General features: G+C 42.9%; 1 protein-coding gene across 1 annotated transcript; it reads right to left on the reverse strand.

Annotated features, from left to right (window-relative positions):
• Positions 1-278: 278 nt before the first annotated feature.
• Positions 279-10,418, reverse strand: LOC123770379 (uncharacterized). The gene is made up of 7 exons (XM_045762219.2): positions 10,010-10,418; positions 9,128-9,261; positions 7,527-8,973; positions 7,151-7,347; positions 5,895-6,086; positions 4,953-5,207; positions 279-4,107 (listed from the first exon to the last, which is right to left on the reverse strand). The coding sequence occupies exons 1-7, from the start codon at positions 10,071-10,073 to the stop codon at positions 3,829-3,831; spliced, it is 2,568 nt and encodes an 855-aa protein (XP_045618175.2). The 5' UTR covers positions 10,074-10,418; the 3' UTR covers positions 279-3,828.
• Positions 10,419-22,494: the final 12,076 nt, after the last annotated feature.

The following is a 22,494-nucleotide window of genomic DNA, read 5'->3' on the forward strand; positions in this document are numbered from 1 at the left end:
ACGTGCTATTCATGCCCGTTCTACCTCTTGGGTGGCTTAATCTTCATCCAAATAATCAACCTTAGTACTGGACTAAAACATTCTTGCTGGTTGGTCAGTAAGTTATTGTGGTGGCCATAATAACCCTTTCACGGTTGATAGGCTTAAAGTCCAACTCCACTCCTAACCACTGAATATGTTCAACGTTAATGAAAATGAGAATAATGTGCAAATATTTAATTTGTTTGTACAACAATGGTGCAAATCATAATTATACAAAATATAAAAGCCTTGCGTGTTAAAGACATAAAAGTTTACCTCAAGAATTTTCTGATGTTCAATGCTGAAAAATAATGTAGAATGCAATAATTATTGTTTCTGACTATGTATTTTGTATATTGATAAGAAGATAGAGATATACACTTTCATTATAAATTAAATGAAAGCCTATTAATGATCGTGAAATAATGCACAACTAGAGAGTTGCCACCAACGACTACGGAATGAATATACACGACTACAGAGCAGTCACACACGACTACAAAGCAGCCATATGCGACTGCAGAGCAGCTCTACACGACTGCAGAAGAAATTCTCAACTGCACAGCTGCCATACACGAATGCAGAGCAGCCATACATGAATGAAATCACACAAAATTGTGAAACCAATATTCCACATCACTACCTGGACTAGAACCTGGGAATTAGTGCTCGGCTGTTTGTCACACTGTCCGTTCATCCAACAAATTCACAAAATATTGGGAACAGGCAGTTTGAAGGAAATTATAATGGAAAATAACTTTTTTACCATTTTATAATTTTATCCAAGTGGCTTCAGTAGACGCAAATTTACATCACCGGATAACTTAATTAGCTATTAAGTTAATTAGCTATTAAGTTACATAATTAAAATTACATGTTAATGTAACCTCTCTTTTTTACAAGATTCCAGCTGAGAAAGCCTTAAGTTAACTGAAAGGTAAACTATTCTGTAACAATTTCATAAACCTGATCAACTTCTGTATACTTTACAGTTACTTATGTTTTGATTCTTAATTCTAATGCAAAAAATCAGCATAATAATGGAATCTCCCATTAGTGCCATGCTTGCTAATTTATTCATGGAATCAATTGAAGAGTGACCATTCCCTTAAATCGTCATTGTGAAATGGTTTCATTATGGTGATGTCTTAAGCATTATATCTAATTTTGTCCTTGACGTAGTAATAGATTGAATAAAGTTAAATCTACAATACAGATTGCTTTAGAAGTAGCAAGAGATGGCTTGCTACTTCTAGAGTACCTCACTCAAAGTTTATGATAAAACACAGTATTCACATTTATAGGAAATAAACTTACAAATATATCTTGTGCAATTTTTCTATCACCATGACAACAACAAAACATGGCACACTGAGTGAATTTTTATCTGCAGTTTTATGATATGTAGCTAGCAGTTCTTTAAGATGAATATCAATATAATACCTATTCTTTCCTATACTTTAAGTACCCTTATATCTTTCATTAGGAATGCAGAAATCAAGCAACTATACTCATGAACAACAGCATTAACAACACATAACCAGAGCGATGTGTTTTCTCCAGATTGGACAGAGAGCAAATAGCATAACTAACAGTTAAAATAAACTCAATGTTAGGATTGTGCACAAGACATCTATTACAAGCCAAATCTTCCTCAGGAGTATAACTAGACACTATAGTACAAGGTAACTACAACAGGGGTGTATACGATGACCTGCAAAAGTTGGGAAACTGTGTTCCTGTGTGTGTAACACTACCAAACATGGGTACGAAGATTTACAAACACAGGTTGGTAAATCTGTCGTGATGAAACACCAACAACGTTTGTGCCACACATATGACCCAGTAGCAACACCTCATGAACTTCAAGGACAACGAACTCATCATCATCAGAGCATAAAACTCCATCTGAAGGGAGTGCATTCAGTCTGCAACTTTGCCCTTTTATAAGTACTATCTCGGTATATCTGTTAAATTTAATATATCCCCATCGAGCGGAACGTCAATTAAAAATTTTATCTTTGTGTTTTTCTACATGAAGTCTTTTATACAATAGTTAGTTTATCAAATATCAAACAATGCTGTGCTCTTCAATTTCTTGAAATGTGTCACTAATTGCAAATTATCACATCGGAGATATATTGATTAAAGAAAACCGAAATGCAAAGAGACAGTGAACGTAGAAAGGGAGGTGGAGGAAGAAGAGAACACAGACGGACAAAGGGAGGAGCAGGAGGAGGTGGAAGAGCAGGTGGTGCTGACAGGGCCAGCCTGAGCCTTTGTTGCAAACCCCCAACAACTCTCATTGCAACCAAACACACGTTCAGTCTCTCCCAGGTTCCCTCTATATAAATAACCCATTCGAAAGTAACCGAACATGCGTTATTACTATCCAATCCTATTTTTAATTCTAACAAACATCAATTTACTTCTAGAATTTAAATAATTTATTATTTATATTCCATTTCTCGTATTCCGAAGGCGCTTCCATGTTATCTGTCCAAATTTGGATGATTAATTTAGGCTTCATCGTTGTATGAGGCTAAGGGTCACACAGCATCTGACCCTATTCATGTGGAAATCCGATAACTACTGATGATTTCTCTTACATTACGGACTACGACGACATAAACCATTAAATGCATCGTTGCTGAGAAAGCAGCAAAAATTCTGAGATTATATTGATGCGAAATTTGATTGCAGCCTTTCGAAACTAATTTGCCCTAATCTTTGTGATTATATCTTTGAAAATAATATTACATTATAGGCCTACACCAGATGATTATAGGCACATTTTAAGATACGGTATATTAAATACGATAAATGATTTATTTTTTTTTGCACACAATTTCTCCGAATACATCAGTATGGAAAAGAACGTTGATAGGCTGTTGTGTGTCTCCCGTATGACGCGATGTTGCCTTTAAGGTCGACTTGCTTCACCTCCTTCTTGTTTCCGTCTGATTACGCCGCTCTGTGATCTTGTTTACCGTGACCTTATTACCCACGGTCACTGCTCTTGTTTACCACGTACACTGCTCTTGTTTACCACGTACACTGCTCTTGTTTACCACGTACACTGCTCTTGTTTACCACGTACACTGCTCTTGTTTACCACGGTCACTGCTTTTGTTTACCATGGTCACTGGTTTTGTTTACCATGTACAGTGTACCACGTACAGTGCACCTGTTTACCACGTACAGTGCGCCTGTTCACAGCGTACACAGTTCTCATTAACCATGGCCATCATGTATAACGTCAAGGACTAATTTTCTTTGAGTTAAGATAAAATTTATTGTGTATTAAACACTTAAATATTGTATTTGTATGAAGTATATCATTTTGTTTAAAAAAAAAGATGGAACATCTTGGGATCTCTGACAATTTCCGTATTTATTTCATGCGACTCGTCACAGCCAATAGTCGGCAAGCAACACGTGGCAATCTGTAATTGGTCAAGAACATCGGGTAAATAGAAGCAACATCCAATCAAAACAAGGCAGGTTGGTTTCTGGAGCCAACTCTTGTATACTCACTGGTCTCTCAAAAGACGCGGGTGTTTACGGGCTCACCATAGCCCATGCTACATGGACACTTCGTTCTGAGTAGCTAAATCTAAAACAACAACAACAACAGAGGCGGGTGGCGTCAGCGATCCGTCCAAGTTCCTCAATTTGCCATCGATCGCTCGTTGAAGGTTCAGTGAGAAGATTTTTTGTTTATCTAGATTACCCATGTGTTGCTCCGGTGGTGGGGTAACACATGGATAGTTGGAGCAATTAGAGGGGCTGCTCTTCGTGGTGGTGCTAGAGAGGCAGCACTGATGGTACTTCGTAGTGCTGCAGAAAGACCTGCTCTTCGTGGGAAGGTTGTGTACCGCTGCCGACTACCCGCAGTAACCCCGCCGCCATCAACACATAGAAGACAACGAAGAGAGCGGCCATGGCGAGAAGGGATACCCTGGCCACGGAGTTAGAGAGCAGCGCCATCTCCCGACTTGAACTGGGTACCTGTTGGCGCATGGCGTTGCGTTTCTGTTTTCGCCGATGGCGAACTCCGACACGCCGTACGAACAGCGGGGATACCTGGAAAGGAAGGAAGGAAGGAAGTAATTATCAGAAGACATCAGGCTGGGAAGAATATGGAGTACCATCAAGGAGAGTTACAATGTTTGTTGACTCTATAGAAAGTGAAAGGCATAACATGAATGAATCTGCCTTGCAGTGTTTGACTGATTTTAAGATAAAAAGGATTGAGTACTTTAATATTTCATGAATGAAGTCCTTAATAGTCCATTAAAACCTAATCAGTATAGATACAAAATTCACAGACGACATTCAGTTTAAATTTATTGACTGATAGCAGTTATATGCGTTACGTATTTGTGTATATATGTGTGTGTGTGTGTTAGTGTAGGTGTGTGTGTATGTTTGTATGTGTGTGTGTGCTAGTATAGGTGAGTATGTAGGTTTGTATGTGCGTGTGTATGCTAGTATAGGTGTGTATGCGTGCTTTTGAAGGTGTGTGTGTGTATGCTAGTATAATTGTGTATGCGTGTGCTTTTGAAGGGTGTGTGTAGGTTTGCATGTGTGTGGTTGAGGTGTGTATCTATGTGTTTGTATAGTTCTGTGCTTGTGTAAGTGTATGCTTGAGTAGGTGTGTAAGTGTGTGTTTGTGTAGGTGTGTGCTTATGTAGGTGTGTGCTTGTGTAGGTGTGTGCTTGTGGAGGTGTGTGCTTGTGTAGGTGTGTATGAATCTGTGCGTGCAAGTAAGAATCCTTTCAAAGGTTAAGAACACAGGTAAAGGTCATGATTCTAAAATGGGTCTTGTTGAGCGCTCACCCCTTCCCTTCCATCTCCCTAGCTCTCTCTCTCTCTCTCTCTCTCTCTCTCTCTCTCTCTCTCTCTCTCTCTCTCTCTCTCTCTCTTACCTTGGCCTGTTGCGGCCAGTCCAGCTCCCTCACCCTCACAATGATCCCGGGGAGGCGGACTCTGTGAAGGACGACGTTGGTGACGATCTGGCTGATGACGATGAGGAAGCAGAAGGTGATGATCGCCGCGTACCACACGTCAATGAGCTTGAGGTAGGGCGTCTTGACGGAGGAACTTGTAGTCGAGGAAAACAGCTCCGCCAGCACCAGCTGTGCCGTAAGGGCGATCATGATCCTGTTGGTGAAGTCCTCCACCTTCTCGCCACACACAGAGACAGAAATGAACATCGAAGTTCACTAAGAGAAGGAGGAAACTTGGTCCGAAAAAAGCAAAATCTAGTTTTGTTCAAAAGCTCAAACTCGAAGGATCTCTTTGTGGTGTCTTAGGGAGGTCCTGTAGCATAGGTCACAGTGTTATCAGGTTAACCGCGGGATCTGGGTTCACTCCCGTGGCAGGGCGGAAACCATTGGGCACGTTTCCTTTCACCTAATACAACTGTTCACATAGCGAGGAAATTAGGCAAATGCTGTTGGTTGCATTCTGTAGAAGGTTAGGAGGTGGCCTAGGGGGGCGCCTCCTGATGCCGACAACAGGAATAATTAAGTGTTTTTTGGTAGCTGTTGGTGGTGATCAGGTAATGAGTGACCACCGTAAAGGGTGCCAGGTCAAGTGGTCACGCTGAAGGGGTCATGTGCTCTGGAGCCTTGACATTTAAAGGGATACATTTAGCAGAATCATTTAGCATCTAAAGGGGCTAAACTTAACCTTGCAAAACACACACACATGCACTTTTGCATGATTATCTCAAATGCCAAATATAAATTCAGTAAATAATGAGAGAGAGAGAAGAGAGAGAGAGAGAAAGAGAGAGAGAGAGAGAGAGAGAGAGAGAGAGAGAGAGAGAGAAAGAGAGAGAGAGAGAGAGAGAGTGTGAGTGTTACCTGGAAAAAGAAGGTAGCGTAGGAGATGAAGAAGATGAGGATGCTGGGGAAGAAGCTGTTGGTGAGGTGGTAGCCGTGGAGGCGCCGCAGGTGGAAGGTGAGGACACAGTTGGTGTTGTTGTCGGCGCCCTGAAGAGACCAGCCCGCCTCCGTCGTCAGGGCCTCCAGAGAGTACTCCAGCAACACCCGCCGCTGCACCACACCAACCTCATTATGAGGGGAAAGTGTTGCTGTGGTTTTAGATTTAGCTACTCAGAACGAAATGCCCATGTAGCACGGGCTATGGTGAGCCCGTAAGGAAAGCGCTAAGCCACTGTGACTATATATAAAGTGAGAAGAGATATGAGGACAAGGAGCTGGGATAGGTCGAAGGGAAGGTGCTGTATCCAACCCCTTAAACTATCGGGGATCGAACGCAGACATGCAAAAACCGATGACACAGACAGATTCAGAAATATATATTCATAGCAATATGACGAACACAAAACTCGACATAATTGATCAACATCACTGATATGAGCAAGTGATGTGTGAGATGATTAACACGTTACTATGGTCACACTATGGTCGGTTCGTTACTATGGTCAGTGAGTCACGGTTTGATCAATATTATCTAAGTCAATAAGTCACCTATAATCAATATGTTATCCTGACCTACAATGCTCAAAGGGAATTTATAATAATGACATCTGACCGTTGAAATTTTTATCAAGGCAAAAACGGTTTATCGGGTAGAGACAAAAACGGCACATTTGTTCTTTTTTACTTTGGTCTATGCTTGAAAATTATAATTCTAGCATATATAAATATCTCGTGAACAATTCTAGCCACTAGTTTACTCTATGAGGCCTGGTCGGAGACCGGGCCGTGGGGTCCCTGGGACCTCCACAAGATAATAGGAGAGCATTCATATTATTCCACAACATCCATTATCTTTGCTATGTTGAGATATGTTGCAACAGTGATTTCTACCATTCTAAGTCTAATGATAACTGTTGCATGTGGATAATTATCTTCAATACCTTTCTTGCTAATGTGTACAATGATAAATTAAGTGATTTTGTTTTTAACTAGAAACAAATGTTATATAAGAGTCATTAAGGAGACAGTCACATGTACTTCCCAAACATCTTTCCTAATCGTGTTTAGCACAGACGCGGGTAATACACACAGCACGTGGAGGAAGTACGGGGGATTATACTCTCAGCACCTGTATTAAGTACCTTCCTCTACACATTATCAGCAGCAGAACTCACAGCGTTGAGATAGGGAACGTGTCTGCCGGGGGAAGACTTGCGGAAGACACTCCGCCAGGGGTCGTTCACCACCACGAAGGAGAGGTTACACAGCTGCACGTCGAACGGGTACATTTGGAGGTGGAAGTGGCACGGCACCTTGATTAGGATCCCCAGATACAGCTCTATGGCAGTCGTCGCCCCGTCTGTCCAGTGACCTGAGGGGAGACGAGCAGGGAACCAACAGGAGAATTGTTATGAGCATACATACGTGTGTGTGGGAGGGTTGATTTTGTGTATGTATATTGTCGTTAGTACTGGTGTAGAGTTGCTATTTATTTACACATTTTCCGAGGAAAAATAATGCAAGTCGAGATGAATTCTGGTGTTGACGTACTCATGAGCGGGTCGTGGAGGGGACGTAGTTCAGTCTGGTCGTTGCTGTAGGCGTAGCAGAATTTCTCGTAGTTGTTGGAGGTCAAGATAGTGCCGTGGCGGCGGCCAGACACCGGACGCACACGCGGGGTCCACACCAGCTCGCACGGGAAGTAGTTCTTGATCTTCGTCTTCAGGTTGAGATACTTGAGTCTCGGGTCAAACCACGAGACGGTGATGCCCAAGTCCATGCTAGTCTCGCCCTCCTCGGTGGTTACGTCGCCGACATCATAGACGTCGATGTGGTAGCCAAGGACCACTGGTAGTACTTCTCCCGGTCGTGGAGGTGGAGGGTAGTCGGCGTGGTACCCTTGTGGCTGTTCCACCACCTTACAGTCAGCCTCATCCGAGCTGTCGGAACAATGGACAATATCATCACAGCGAGAGGTCTGCGGGATGCACTGACCGTCATCACAAGCGAATTGAGTCGTACGACACATACTAAGGGCCAGGACGACCTCTTGCTCCCCGGTACTCCAATTGTGACGACCAATAGGCACCTCAAACTTTCCCAGCAACCACTGGGTATTGTGCTGAGTCGATCTTAGCACCCAACCATTATTCTTCCGTAGTATTTCTGACCCGCCGAGGCCTGTAAACATGAGCGTCGTGGTGTGTGTAGGGATGAAGTAACTGTGATCGAAGAGGCTGCCGTCGTGGCCGTACAGGGTGTACAAGACGGAGGCAGACGCTTCACACACACAACATTCCAACTGCAGTTCACAGGACGCCCATCTGCGCCCTTCCACACTCATCGCTGGACACTCCTCGGAATGCATCTTAACTTCAGCCTCACTGACCCTGTGGCCACCCTTGAGCCAGGTGATGAGGCCACCGGCGTCCACACAGGTGTCGTTTAACCCATAGAGTGCTGTCAGGGTGGCCGAGGTTGGGTCTGTGTCGGAGACGAGGGCGCCTCCCATGGCTTGGCATACTGTTGCGTGACGGGCGTACGTCCCGGGGAGCTGAACCACCACCGCTCGTGGCTCGAAGACACACAAGGTATGTCTTTCGTACGAGCGAAATGAGGCGTTACCAACCACGAACCACTGCGGATTCATTTCAAGGTCGGGTTGGTGAAGATGGTGATGCTGGTGACAACCAGAGATGGCACGCAGCATCTCTGTACCAAGTATTCTTTTCCAAAATGTGACCCCAGCCACATCTGCCATTAGGCTACCTTGCTGTCCGTTCCCTTCCACACACACCACGTTCACCTCCGCCTTTCGGGGCTCCTCTGTAACGCTTGGTTCCTCTTCCACAGGACGTCGAGGTTGGCCTTCCATGTCTGCCATTTCTTCCTTCATTGCTATTCCTTTTCCATCGTTAAGTGACGGGGTGTTCTTGGGTATCCTGTCCATCAAGCGTCTCGCTGCCATTATCTCCTCGCCATCGATAAAACACTGAACCTTTCAGAGGAAATTACAACTGAAAATAAAATAATATAACACCAAACATACAACATTTACGAATCATCACTGATCCCCCGAACTGCTGTATTTTTATACGAATTACTTTTTCAACATTTATTCATGATTAATAGAGGAATTCGTGTTCATTCACCTGAAGTGTGTCGTATTGAAACTGGAGACAGAAGTGACGCCAGACCTCCGGGGGCATCTTGGCCTCAAAGAAGCTGTGAAGGTCCTGGCCGTCTGGCTCCTGCACCAGCAGCGCCAGCCCCAGACGGGTCGCCTCTGGAGGAGGTGTGGCAGAACTAAGACTGGCTCTCAACCTTACACTGGCTATTTAGCCTTGACGTAATGCATTTGTAGAAACATAAAATAATTTATTTTGAAAATAACTATGTCATGTATATTTATATATAACTCTCTCACTCGTTCACTCACACACACACACACACACACACACACACACACACACACACACACACACACACACACACACACACACACACACACACACACACACACGAGTAAGGGGAGACATGATAACCACCTACAAAATTCTCAGGGGAATTGACAGGGTGGACAAATGCAAATTATTTAGCATAGGGTAGAACACGAACAAAGGGACATAGGTGGAAACTTAGTACCCAAATAAGCCAGAGACATTAGAAATAATATTGTCAGTGTCAGAGTAGTTAATAAATGGAATGCATTAGGCAGTGATGTGGTGGAGGCAGACTTCATGCACAGTTTCAAATGTAGATTTTATAGAGTCCAATAGGTTCCAGAATCTGTACACCAGTTAATTGACAGTTGAGGAGCGAAAGAGCCAAAGCTCAACACCCGTAAGCACAACTAGGCGAGTACAACAAGGTAAGCACACGCACGCACGCACACACACACACAAACACACACACACACACACACACACACACAAGCAGAGCTGTATTTTTTGTCGTACATTAACACCTCTGAGGACAGCAATTCTCCTAGTGAGACTCCCTTTCCCTTTCTAGCTGGGTCAGCAAGGTCATACCTATTACAATGTTGGCCCAACTGACGTAGGTTAGCAGCGAGGAACGCCTGTTTCTCGTGTCCATCCTGACGAAGGCGCAGACGGTGAAAGAAGTCAGGTCCTGATCTGACCCGCACGACGTTACTTCTCCTTCAGCCCCAAAAGTTCCAGGATCATCGCTATAACTACGAGGCTTTTCAGTGCCAACGTAGCGAGTTGCGGCGTTGTAAGGTTGAAGGTCACCAGGATCACCAGTGCCACTAGAAGCACAATCAGTGCCAGAGAGGGTGGCACACACCCTGGAGCGGCCCGGCCCCAGCACCGCCCCCGTCAGCACCTCGTCTTCTGCGGATAAATCACAGCATCTTGGTTACCAGCAAGTCACAGCTCCAGTGGCCGCCAGCTCACTGTGTAGCACTGTTGTCACTGTGCTGTGGTAATTAATTTGTTAAAAGCGTATGGTGTGCTAAATAGATTTGTACTTGTTCTGGACTTTAAATGGTGTTCGTAATGTTAATTTTCTAGTAAATGTGATGGTCGGAAAGGTTTCTTAGTGGACAAGGTAGTGTGTGTGTGTGTGTGTGTGTGTGTGTGTGTGTGTGTGTGTGTGTGTGTGTGTGTGTGTGTGTGTGTGTGTGTGTGTGTGTGTGTGTGCTTGTGTGTGTGTGTGTGTGTGTGTGTGTGTGTGTGTGTGTGTGTGTGTGTGTGTGTGTGTGTGTGTGTGTGTATGTGTGTATCTTTGCGTAGATGGATGTGTGTGTGCGGATAGGGGGGGAGGGGTGTTTGCGTGTGTGGATGTTTTTATCTTTGCGTGGGATTGAACCCTTGGGTGTGTGTGTGTGTGTGTGTGAGCGGGTGTGTAAGCATGGTTGTATATGTATAGCTGTGTATGTGATGGAAGATGTAAATCACCTATGTATACCTGTATTGTTAAGTTTTAACACCTAAGCGTGTGTGTGTGCGCATGCGTGTGAGTACAAAGTGTGTGGTGTGTCTTAAAACGAAACTCTGAACAACCTTTCAAAACTGATATATTAAATTTTGTAATTTTTGTTTTTCGCAGCACAGGAAAGCCTAGCTTATTAGCACCATTTTAACCTTCTTTATTATTATTCGTCAAAAGGGGATCAAAATGACGGCAACACTGTAAAGTTGCCAGACATTCACAATTTATTTTTCATTTCTTTTGGCTATTAAAATTAAAACAAATCAGATTAACTAGACACAAGTCGTTTTAGAAAGTAAATATTTATTATCAGATTTGTCTTTTATGTTGCATTTTCGTAGGGGAATTTAATAAAGTTTACCATGTAACTTAAATGCACCCGCGTAAGGACTTACATCTTTAGAAAAAACAATTATTTATGGAAACGAACCGAACTATAAATGTGCAAAACAGATATTTACGAATAAATATATAAATTGATTTATTTGTATATACATATATATATCTCTTACATTCAAACTGTCAAGAAATTAAATTGTAAAGATGACATAATTATGAACCTGCCAGCGTGTGTCTCGGAGAGGCTGCAGCTGCCGCCCACACCACCACCGCCGCCCACACGCCCACTGATCCACCCATGCTTACCTTCACGCCCCCTACCTGTCGAAAGGCGAAGAAAAAAAAAAGACAAGTATACACGCCCTCTACACATCAAAGGTATATGTACTGGCACACTAGTTTCTCTTGTCAGCTATCTCACCCTGTCAGAGTAAAAGAGACAAATATATGTGTATGTATGTGTATATATGTATGTATGTGTGTGTGTATGTATGTGTATAAAGTATAAAGCTGATCAGAATTACATTTCACCAATATACATTCACATTAATGCATTCATAAATCTGTGTATCTATGTATTTACGTATGTAGCTTAGCCTAACATTTTAAAAGCACTACGATCATCTTCTGTGGTTCAATAAATCTCTGAACTGTATGTTTGACAAATCTTTCACCCCGTCCATGGAGGACAGAAGAAAATGTATATATGCTAGTTAGCACTGTAAATGTGTGGCCACGTCTGTGGTAGAAAATAATAATAATAAAAAAAAAACAATATTGGTGGTGTGAGTGAGGTATATATATACGTCTCTAGCCTTCTCGTGTTGTATACCATTTATGGGTGTACGGAGAGTTTACGTTGGTCCTTGACTGTGATGAGGACTAAAGGGTGTAGTAGATAAATCACTGATTTTAAGCTTGACGTAAACTTCTCTAAAAATATACACTTCTCATTATATCACGAGGAGAAACATTTTATGTGGCCGGGTTTTGTTACTTTCATTATCATAATTACCGTTAAAATTCTCGTGCCCTTCATCCTATTTCTTTGTGTTACTTTGATAAAGTAAAACAAAAATGATTTAACGTTAAAAAGCAAAGTTAAATCGCGTAAGCAGAGAAATTTAACAAGACGTTGAGACAGGGCAAAGTCAGTACTGGTAATCACTGTGATGGAGATCTTCAGGTAGAAACAGAGCTAAAATGATGGCTTCAACCACATGATGGAAATCACTACGCTTCCTCTCGAAAAGTACGTCGCATTTTGATATACAAATCTCCAATCGTAAAAAAAGCGTAAAAAGCAAAAAACAATTTCTGTTAAACTTGTTCCCCAACCACGGCGACGTGTCAGAGGCATATGCACAATCAAGCGCAAGTTAACAACGTATTTTGTTATTTACACGTCACTGCAGTGAATTAGGCTTGCTCACCTGACTTGTGCTTGGCGGGCGGGAGATACGGGCGCGGACTGCGGCCCTCAAGCGGTCCCAAGAGTCACGACCCGCCCTACTAGCCTAGTCTCTCCCTCTCACAACGCCACATTGATCGCTTCTTTGTTGACAATTGAACGACGATGTCCAGTCGAATGAAATAAGACACATTTGTTCAATAAATATGTGTTTTTGCTATTACGATATAATAGCTATTATATAATACTATTCTGTATTATATACATGAGATATTTATATAGGTTAAAGGTAAAACCAGGTAGTGTCCAGGAGGAAGGGGGAGCGTAAGAGAGAGAGAGAGAGAGGCAGTCATCTGAGACATGTCCTGCCATTCTTCCTGCTTATGGATTATTACCTTCCCTCCTGCAGCTCAGCTCGTGATTAACGACACCCCAAACCGCTATACGTCTGACAGTGGCCATACGTCAATTGGGTCATTTCGTAATCGAAAAGTAAATTATATTTTCTCATTTAACCTGTTTGTACCTTTTGAGTATAGTAATTATAATGATTATAATATTAATGTTGGTTCTTGGGACCGTCAAGAAATACACATCAACATAGACATGGTGAGAGCCAAAAATATAGCAGCATCACCAACCACCAGGTTCTGAGACCTGGGTGGGTGATAAGAGTTCTTAAGAATATAAACTGCTTGTTATTGTGACCGAAGATATTAAAACGCAGGCTGAGACGTTTTTACTTTTCACATAATAGCTCACCAGAAAGCACGTATCCCTAAAAGTATGCAAAAAAAAAATCCTTTCAGCATGAACACTTACGTGACAATATCCATCTGACCACAATTGTATAACATTGATAATGATTGGATAGTTTGCAATGGCTTCCTGTCGAATATTTATCAAGTGGATGTCAAGTCATGTTGACATACCAGGGAATGACACTGCTTATGAAGCTGTAAAACTTCCATTTAAGAGGTGGAAGGTAGACATTTACATACCACAGAGTTTAGCACAGATTATGAAAATAATTAGAGCAATGAAGAAGATTTACAGTGACCATAGGGCAGCATCTGGAGTCATACAACTATTAACCTCGTATTTATATTAAAGAAAACAATAGAACATACCCATTTGATAACCATTGGAAATAGGTTTACAGGTTCCAGAAGAAGATAAAAATGCCAGCATTGTTAAGAAATACCAAACAGACCACTGGAACATTATCTAACACAGTGCACAGTTACAAACCAAACCTGATTACCATTGAGTTGGAACAGTGAAGAATGTGTTAAACACACTGGTTTTTTTTCCGAGGCCTGGTCGAGGACCGGGCCGCGGGGACGCTAAGTCCCCGAAATCATCTCAAGGAATCTGAAGGTAACTTTACTGAAGCCAACATACGAGTTGTAACCACTAAACCACCGTCTAAGTAAGACTGAAATGAGTAACATTTAGTGGGCCAGCCAGAGGGGTCCGCGCAGGAATTTCCATGCGCAAAAAAAAAGGGGTTTGGGTATGAGTTGAACTGTACATAAGGAAAAATACAAAGTGTGGAATCGAAAGAAAAGAGCCATTTAAATAAAATAATCCATAAGAAATAAGTTGTTCTATAAGAAATAAGATAATCTATAACAAATGATGAGGTGTATTGGTGAGCAGTAGAGCCTAATTATAGAGCAGCAAGTGGGCTCTACTGTCACTTAACCCGCCTGATGGCTCTGTAGCCACTATGGTAGAGCCACTTTGTATGTACAAGGCATATTATGGCGCTAGAGTCTGCTAGACTTTGTCTGCCACTCCGTAAAAAATGCAACTATTTTGCCTAATCAGAAACGTACTAACCCACGCATCTAACTTTCGATGCCCATGCTTAGAAAACGTCAATAATACGGTAGTCTTCTTTTAACTAATACATTCTAGATTTAACGGATCGATTTATTCAGTGAAAAAAATGGGAGGACAGGTTGCAGGAACTTTCCTTAACAATTCCCACTTGTTTACACAGGCCGTTCACGTGATTGGATAACCGTCAAATTTTAAGTGGGTTTGAGTTATCAGATCCATGCGGACCTTGGCGCCCAAGCCTAGTCTTTGGAAGCCGAAGCGACGTCAACAATGCGGTGTTTTACATTTCATCAAAACACCGAAATTGTGACGTTGTGTTTGAAAGCTTCAAAATTGCTGTGCATTAGAGTGAGAAGAGGTTGGTGGGAAAGGAATGGATCTACATAGACACAAGAAGGGTCTCGTAGTAGATTCGTTCACGAGTCACAGGCGGGGATTCCAGGTTCGACTCCCGGGCGTAAATGGTTGGGCACTTACCTTGTTATAAGCCTAAAGTACATATATCCAAAGATTGAGGAAAGGTGTACACGTTCGTAAGTGCTTGCGTAACTGCTTCGTGAATCTGGCCCCAATCTTCAACGGGTCCTAAGGCGTCCAACTGAAGCCTCAGGGCCCCGTAGAGGATTCAGTGGAATCCCAGATTACAATGCTTTTTACCATGTCGTGGTGTAGTGGTCCAGGCCGTTTGCTTAGGTGAGCAGGTTCGAATCCACCTCATGACTCCTACTGTTTTTCTCAATGATACATCACGTTAATATGATTTCGTTGTACATCATATTTTTACAGTTGGGGGATTTTGACATGACAATAATATGTATTATTCGAGAGGAGAGGTTGAACAACAACCCAACCCAACCCACCCTCCTAACCCAGCCAACCTGCGCATCAGAAAGCGTGGATATAACAGCTTGGAGGTTGATAGCGGGTGAGTTATCAGACACACTACACACGGCTGCTTCCAAGACCTGCCTGATATCTTACTCTGAATTGATAAGAAATACAAAAATTTTCCAGCTTTCGAATGCATTGTTATCGTGTTTTAAGATAACTTAAACATGTGGTCGAGGGAACACAATAAGGTGATCTCAAGCGATCTAGATATCAACGTCTTGTATTTTAAAATTTAAATTTAAAATTTTGTTTAAAATCAATTTCTTAGTGCAAAAATGGTTCGAAAGGTGTAGTAGCATTTATTTGATTTGTCTATGATTGTGAGTGTTGAACTTCAGCTCTTGGCTCTCGCCTCCTTCCGTCTTCAGCAGTGCTGTGGACTCATTGATTAACGCGTTTTGTTAATCCGTTACATCATTCCACAGCTTATTTTAGTTCTTCACTACCATGAAGATCATGTTTTTTCTTATCACCGTTCCTTCACCTCGTCTATGTAGTTACATAGTCGGTTTAATGAAGAAGGTTTTACGTCTATGTCAGGTTTCAGTCAGCAGGTTTAAGAACCTGCTGACAGTCTCTTGCTAGACTGATGCATCAAGACCTGCTGACATCAACCTTGGTAGTCAGTCTACGTAATCAACCATTAAAGCAGGAGTAATGAAGTAAGACTGGAAGGTGAGTGATCAATACCGTGGGACTAGCCTGATCCCACAGTCTGCCAGTTGTGGGGTCCAGCCTCGGCCAGCTTACTGTATACTGAATTTCGATCAATATTTCGTTTCTTTTCGGTTCCTGTTGTAAAAGTTCCCGTGTTTCTAAAGGTCATTTTTATACTTTTGGTTTGGTTTTTGGGTTTCTTACACGTTAAATTTGAGGATATATATATATATATATATATATATATATATATATATATATATATATATATATATGTGTGTGTGTGTGTGTGTGTGTGTGTGTGTGTGTGTGTGTGTGTGTGTGTGTGTGTGTGTGTGTGTGTGTGTGTGTACTCATCTATTTGTTTGTGCTTGCGGGGTTGAGCTTTGTCTCTTTGGTCCCGCCTCTCAACTGGAGTACAGATTCCCGAGCCTACTGGGCTCTATCATATCTACATTTGAAACTGTGTATGGAGTGTGTGTGTAAAATCACTGCAACCATTTTCACAAAACTGTCTTTATCACTGTAACTGACACCCCCGGACAACTCTATTGGACTCTCCGTAAAATAACCAATCACGAAATAACCCCCATCTCCCATCTCCCTTCCACACCTACACCCACTTCTCTATCCACACACACCCCCCACCTCGTTCTAAAAATATACCCAGACACCCAACATCAGGTACAGGTAGGTACTTGTACCTACCTGTACAAATAGGGGGGTAGAAATAGCCTAAGCTACTCTATCCCTTTGAGATGTATTTCATGCTTATCTCAATAAACATGCTTGAACTTGAACTTGAATCAGGTACAGTGCGCCCGGGCTTGCGGACATTCTCCTCGGGCCACCAGATAGGGGTCAAGGGTTAGGTGAGTTGAGGTCATCGCGAGGAGTGAAGAGAGAACAGGTGTTCGGCTGTCAACATTATAATGAGGTCATCAGGTCGCCTGGAAAAGGAGTGGCAGGAACAGAGATCAACAGAACGGGAGAGCAAGGAAAGAGAGGAGCAGATGGGAAGAGAGAACACAAAGATAAATTAGACAACGAAAGGAGAGAAAGAGAAGAGGAGCATAGAGAAGGGATAGGGGAGACTGAAAGCAGACACCCCCCTCTGAAGCCACAAAATAACAGCAATTCACCAACACTAAGACAGAGATCTCGAAGAGTAGCACGGGCTATGGTAAGCCCGTAATTTTTGCGTAACAGTTGAAGATGTCTCCCGCCTCGCTGAGGACAGACAGAGTCACATGAGTGGCTGTTCCTTCCTCCTCAGCACTCAGGGTAATAATGAAGTCCCTGGGATTCTCTTCCCCTGGTCTACACCCCTCTCCTCATTTGCATATATGAATAATGCATTCATACCTTGCTTCATTAATGTATGTGTTTATCACAAAGGAAAACTGGCATACACACACAACCGTATTTCAGGTACGGTAAGAGTCAATAACGTCATGTATACATTCAAAGGAATACGTGTATAAAAGTATTTTCATTTTTTTTTAAGTTGTGGAAATAAGCATTTTTATCGGTGGTTATTAAGAGCGGCGAATCTGTGAGAGGAGCTTCAATAGGATTTCTGGGAATTGGTACAGTGAGTTATTGTGCTGGGTAAACACTTGGGTCAAGTGACCCCTTGTTGGCTGGTGTGAGAGTACTTGTACGTAACCTTATGTACTCACCCTGATGTACTCACCCGACAAAGTTACAACCGCTGGGAATCGAACCCGGGCCAATAGGACTACGAACCCCAAGCGCTACCCACTCATCCGCAAGGCCCCAAACACACACACACACACAGGCAGTGATGTGGTGGAGGCTGACTCCATACACAGTTTCAAATGTAGACACGATAGAGCCCAGTAGCCTCAGGAACTCCTCAAAAGCTACCTGTCATTCTGCCAGGGATATTTTGAGTCCCCATCTGAACGAAAAAAATAGAACTTTTAAAATTCTTGGCCGGGGCACAGAGCTGTGACCAAGCTCCTCTTGGAGACAGTGCAAATTGTATTGTATAATGTATGCTTGTATGTGAGCCACAGCTACGTGGAAGGTGTGTGTGTGTGTGAGAGAGAAGAGGTGAGAATGTTGCACACACCTGCAAGAATGCTCGAGCTCATCACTGAAGCACACGAACACCTGCGTCATAAGACCTAACCTTGGGGAGGTTAGAGACCTAACCTCTCTAACCTAAAAGTTTTAGAGAGAGAGTTTTCAGGGGAAAGCGCCAAGCGATTACGACTATATAGCACTTGGAAGGGGTCAGGATAGGGATTTGAGAGAGAGAGAGAGAGAGAGAGAGAGAGAGAGAGAGAGAGAGAGAGAGAGAGAGAGAGAGAGAGAGAGAGAGAGAGAGAGAGAGAGAGAGAAAGAGAGAGAGAGAGAGAGAGAGAGAGAGAGAGAGAGAGAGAGAGAGAGAGAGAGAGAGAGAGAGAGAGAGAGAGAGAGAGAGAAAGAGAGAGAGAGAGAGAGAGAGAGAGAGAGAGAGAGAGAGAGAGAGAGAGAGAGAGAGAGAGAGAGAGAGAGAGAGAGAGAGAGAGAGAGAGAGAGAGAGAGAGAGAGAGAGAGAGAGAGAGAGAGAGAGAGAGAGAGAGAGAGAGAGAGAGAGAATTTAGTGATGCTTGAAGCTTACAACATAGTGATAGTCTGGTCGCCATTCCTGAATGTTGTTTGACATGCCTGCTAATTGTTAAGGTAAACATTATAAGGGTTTATCTTCACTCCAATGTTGCGTCTCCCACCCTCACCCACCCCCTCCACCTCCCACGCCCACCCACCATTCAGGTATTGGATGAAGGCGAGTCAGAAGCAGGAAACATACTACTGAGACCAATATGAAGCTCTAGGAGACAATCTTCACAATCTCTTAACAGCCAAGAACGTCTTGGGAAGTTTGCACTAAAGATTTTTGAGTGTTAAATTGTTTTAATGGTCAATTATTCGCGCCTGGAAGATGGCTCGCTTGTTCGGCTCGCATTAGGTCGAAATTTACCTGGCAAGTCATCGGCTGTCCAACCTTCTGGGTGAATGTCAGCGCTCAGGATTCCTACGTTGAATAAACTTTATTGATCCGTTTTGTATCGGACGAGATTATTTTCACTGACCCAAGGCCAGTGGTGGTTACCTACCTTACCTTGAGGTTACCTTGAGGTGCTTCCGGGGCTTAGCGTCCCCGCGGCCCGGTCGTCGACCAGATGGTGGACACGTTAGTCTGCTATAACTGCAGTAGACTCTATGCTACCCAGATGAAAACCCTCCAAGATAAAAAAAAATCTATTTCGCGGGGAGGCTTATATTGTGCCTATTGCAGAATACTGCCTCCCATAGGCCTTGGTCAATTGTCTATTAACTAGGTTGAATACGTAGGTATGGACACTGGAAGGAATGCATTTTATGTTGCACACACACCCTCGTGGAACTTATAGCTGGCTGAGCTCTAGGTCTTGTGTTTCATCCTCTGGCACTGGGTGTCACCCAGGAAGTGTCCAGCATTATCGCCAGGTGTCACCCCCAGGAAGTGTCCAGCACTGTCAGCAGGCATCACCCAGGAAGTGCCAGGAGACAATTTCCCTTGCATCAAGCCCAAACCATCACCACTTCCGCCTGACCCCGCTAGGAACAAGGCTTCTACCACACACACACACTCTCTCTCTCTCTCTCTCTCTCTCTCTCTCTCTCTCTCTCTCTCTCTCTCTCTCTCTCTCTCTACTGCCTTCCTTTCCTTCCCCAAGTAGGAGAAAACTTCGTGAAAACTTCCTTCAAATGTTGAAGATACGATCTTATTTAAAAAAAAAGGATTGCTAATGTGTGATGTTTGATTCAGGTGGTGTACCCTCTTGGTGTCTGCCTTCGGTAATTACCTGTTTATGTTCCAGGTTGATCTTCAAGGCACACTGCGTGAGGTGCGGCAGCGGCAGAGCAATTCTCATTTATCAGCCATTCACCTATTGTAAATAACCCGAAACGGATATATATATATATATATATATATATATATATATATATATATATATATATATATATATATATATATATATATATATATATATATATATATATATATGATGAAGTATCGTTTAATTTGCTTTTCCGGAAGTTTAGCGTAAGTACCTAACGTAACCTAAGTTTACGTAACCTTACCAAATCAAATCTACCCTACCTAACCTAGCCTAACCTACCCTACCTAGCCTAACCTACCTTACCTAACCTAACCTACCCTACCTAATCTAACTTAACCTAGCCTATCTTTACCTAACCTAAACTACCATAACTAAGTCAATAATTTATGTTCCTAATATAATAATAATAATTCATATAAACTAATTGAATTATATTTTAAATAAAGAAAATCACTCGGCATATTTGGCAAATTTGGCCTTGCATAGTAGGCTTCGCAAATTATGCGATAAACACCGAGAGGATAACAATACTGATAACATTATAAAAATCAGCCTGTTACCCTAGCCTAGTTCGTCTCATCACAATCGACTTGATAATGGTCCACGACTGATCGAAACGTCGTCGTCTCTTCAATTTCTAGTCTGTGGTTTGGTAAACATTGAAAAAATCAGACTGAGGCTATGTCCGTGAAGGGATAATGGGTCTTAACTCAGGGTCTGTATATAGTTGTATATACAGACAGGGTCTGTATATAAGCTGTATATAGTTGCCTGGAAGGGCGTTGTTATGACTCGAATGGTGTTGGTGATCAGCAGCCTCGTTGGCTTGTCTACTAACCCCCACCAGCAGCATCATTCCCGATCTGTAGCTCGTCAAAACATCTTCCAGCTCCCCCCCTCCCAACACCTCTGATTTTCCCCTCTCACCTCTGCATACTAGATCAAGGGCAGTCAGCGACCAATGAGCGGCTGCCACGTGTCGCCTCCCTCAAGGCGCTCGTGAGCAGGGACCAATGAGCGAGTGTTTACCTCTTAACTGGTAGTGACCTGATGCGGCTAGTATAAGTACTGGCGTCTAGGGGCAAGGATCACACACCTGAGTAGTCCTCCCACTCGGTGTGGTCACAAGATCTCTCTATCTCTACCCCGTCTGGCTGGCTGCTCCGACGCTGACGGAGGCTGTCCACCTTTCTCTTCGTAGCTTCCGCTGTCAGAGATACTCCTGAAGGTAATGTTCGGTGTTGGGAGGAAGCAGATTGGACTTGCTGGCTCTCCTCATACAGCGAGATGTGAGTGTGGTAGGTAATGGAACAAAGTTCTGAGAGTTCGTGACACTTAACCGAGTGAACTCAAAACCGAGTGAAAGTTTTGAGTTCTGGCACTCAACAAAGCACACGGTGGTAGAGTGCGCGCGCGCTTGCCCATGCGCCACACAGGGACCAAAAAATATTTTCAATAATTGCTTACGAAATCTGCAAGATTATGGAACTTACCTGAACTAAATGTTGAGTGCGTATGAAAGTGGATGTAATCGACCAGTGCGTTAAAACAGTCTCTGTGGTGTAATGGTAAGACACTCGCCTGGCGTTCCGCGAGCGCTATGTCATGGGTTCGTATCCTGGCCGGGGAGGATTTACTGGGAGCAAATCCTTAACTGTAGCCTCTGTTTAACGCAACTGTAAATTGGGTACTTGGTTGTAACAACGATTCTTCGCGGCAGGGGATCGTATTCCAGGGACCTGCCCGAAACGCTAAGCGTACTAGTGGCTGTACAAGAATGTAACAACTCTTGTATATATCTCAAAAAAATATAAAAATTATGGCACTTTAGTGAAATTAAAATCGTGATACCGATGTTCCCCCAAACTAAACATCAGCATCCTAGATAGATTAGATTGATGAAGTTGATAAACGCGTTTGAATAAGGTTGCTGCAGGGGAAGGGGGGGGGGTGGAGAATACAAGCATGAGGATTTAACTTGAATTTAAGCAGAAGACAATGTTAAGATGATTTGTCCCCCCAAGAAGCGCACGTGGAGACATGTAAAAATATTCACAATCAATTAGTATGTCACATATGCACTTATTAAATAAGCCAATATTGACTGTAACGGGTTAAAACATTGAGGAATGAGGAAGAGGAGACAATTCTTATGAATGTAATTGTTCAAGCTACTGGTCTGAGATGTGCTGGAGGCGGGTGTAACGAGTTGTTCATATATGTATGATATTAACACATCTTGAGTGTGTGTGACAGAGCGAGGGATGTGTGTCTTAACATGTAGCCGGATGGATCCCTCATAATATATTCATAAGTTTGTGCAAGTCACAAAAAAGATATCCATAGGTGGATATCTTTTGGACACTGCCTTAGGCTGCAACTACCTGGATATAGCTCATTGAAACGTCCTGCGTGACAGTGAATACCAGCATTATCCTCACTTTAATAAGACTATCAAAATCCTCAGATTAGGCAAAATTGTAATTAATTTTGTCAATAAAGATGTTAATAAATT

Source organism: Procambarus clarkii, chromosome 42, assembly GCF_040958095.1.
Source record: "Procambarus clarkii isolate CNS0578487 chromosome 42, FALCON_Pclarkii_2.0, whole genome shotgun sequence".
Lineage (NCBI taxonomy): Eukaryota > Metazoa > Arthropoda > Malacostraca > Decapoda > Cambaridae > Procambarus > Procambarus clarkii.

Excerpts from the sequence above, each read along its gene's own strand:
- LOC123770379 (XM_045762219.2), bottom strand. The coding sequence starts at position 10,073 with ATGGACACGAGAAACAGGCGTTCCTCGCTGCTAACCTACGTCAGTTGG. Across the intron at positions 9,262-10,009 it reads TTGGGCCAACATTGTAATAG|AGGCGACCCGTCTGGGGCTG; the intron begins GTATGACCTTGC and ends CACCTCCTCCAG. Across the intron at positions 8,974-9,127 it reads TTCAATACGACACACTTCAG|GTTCAGTGTTTTATCGATGG; the intron begins GTGAATGAACAC and ends TTCCTCTGAAAG.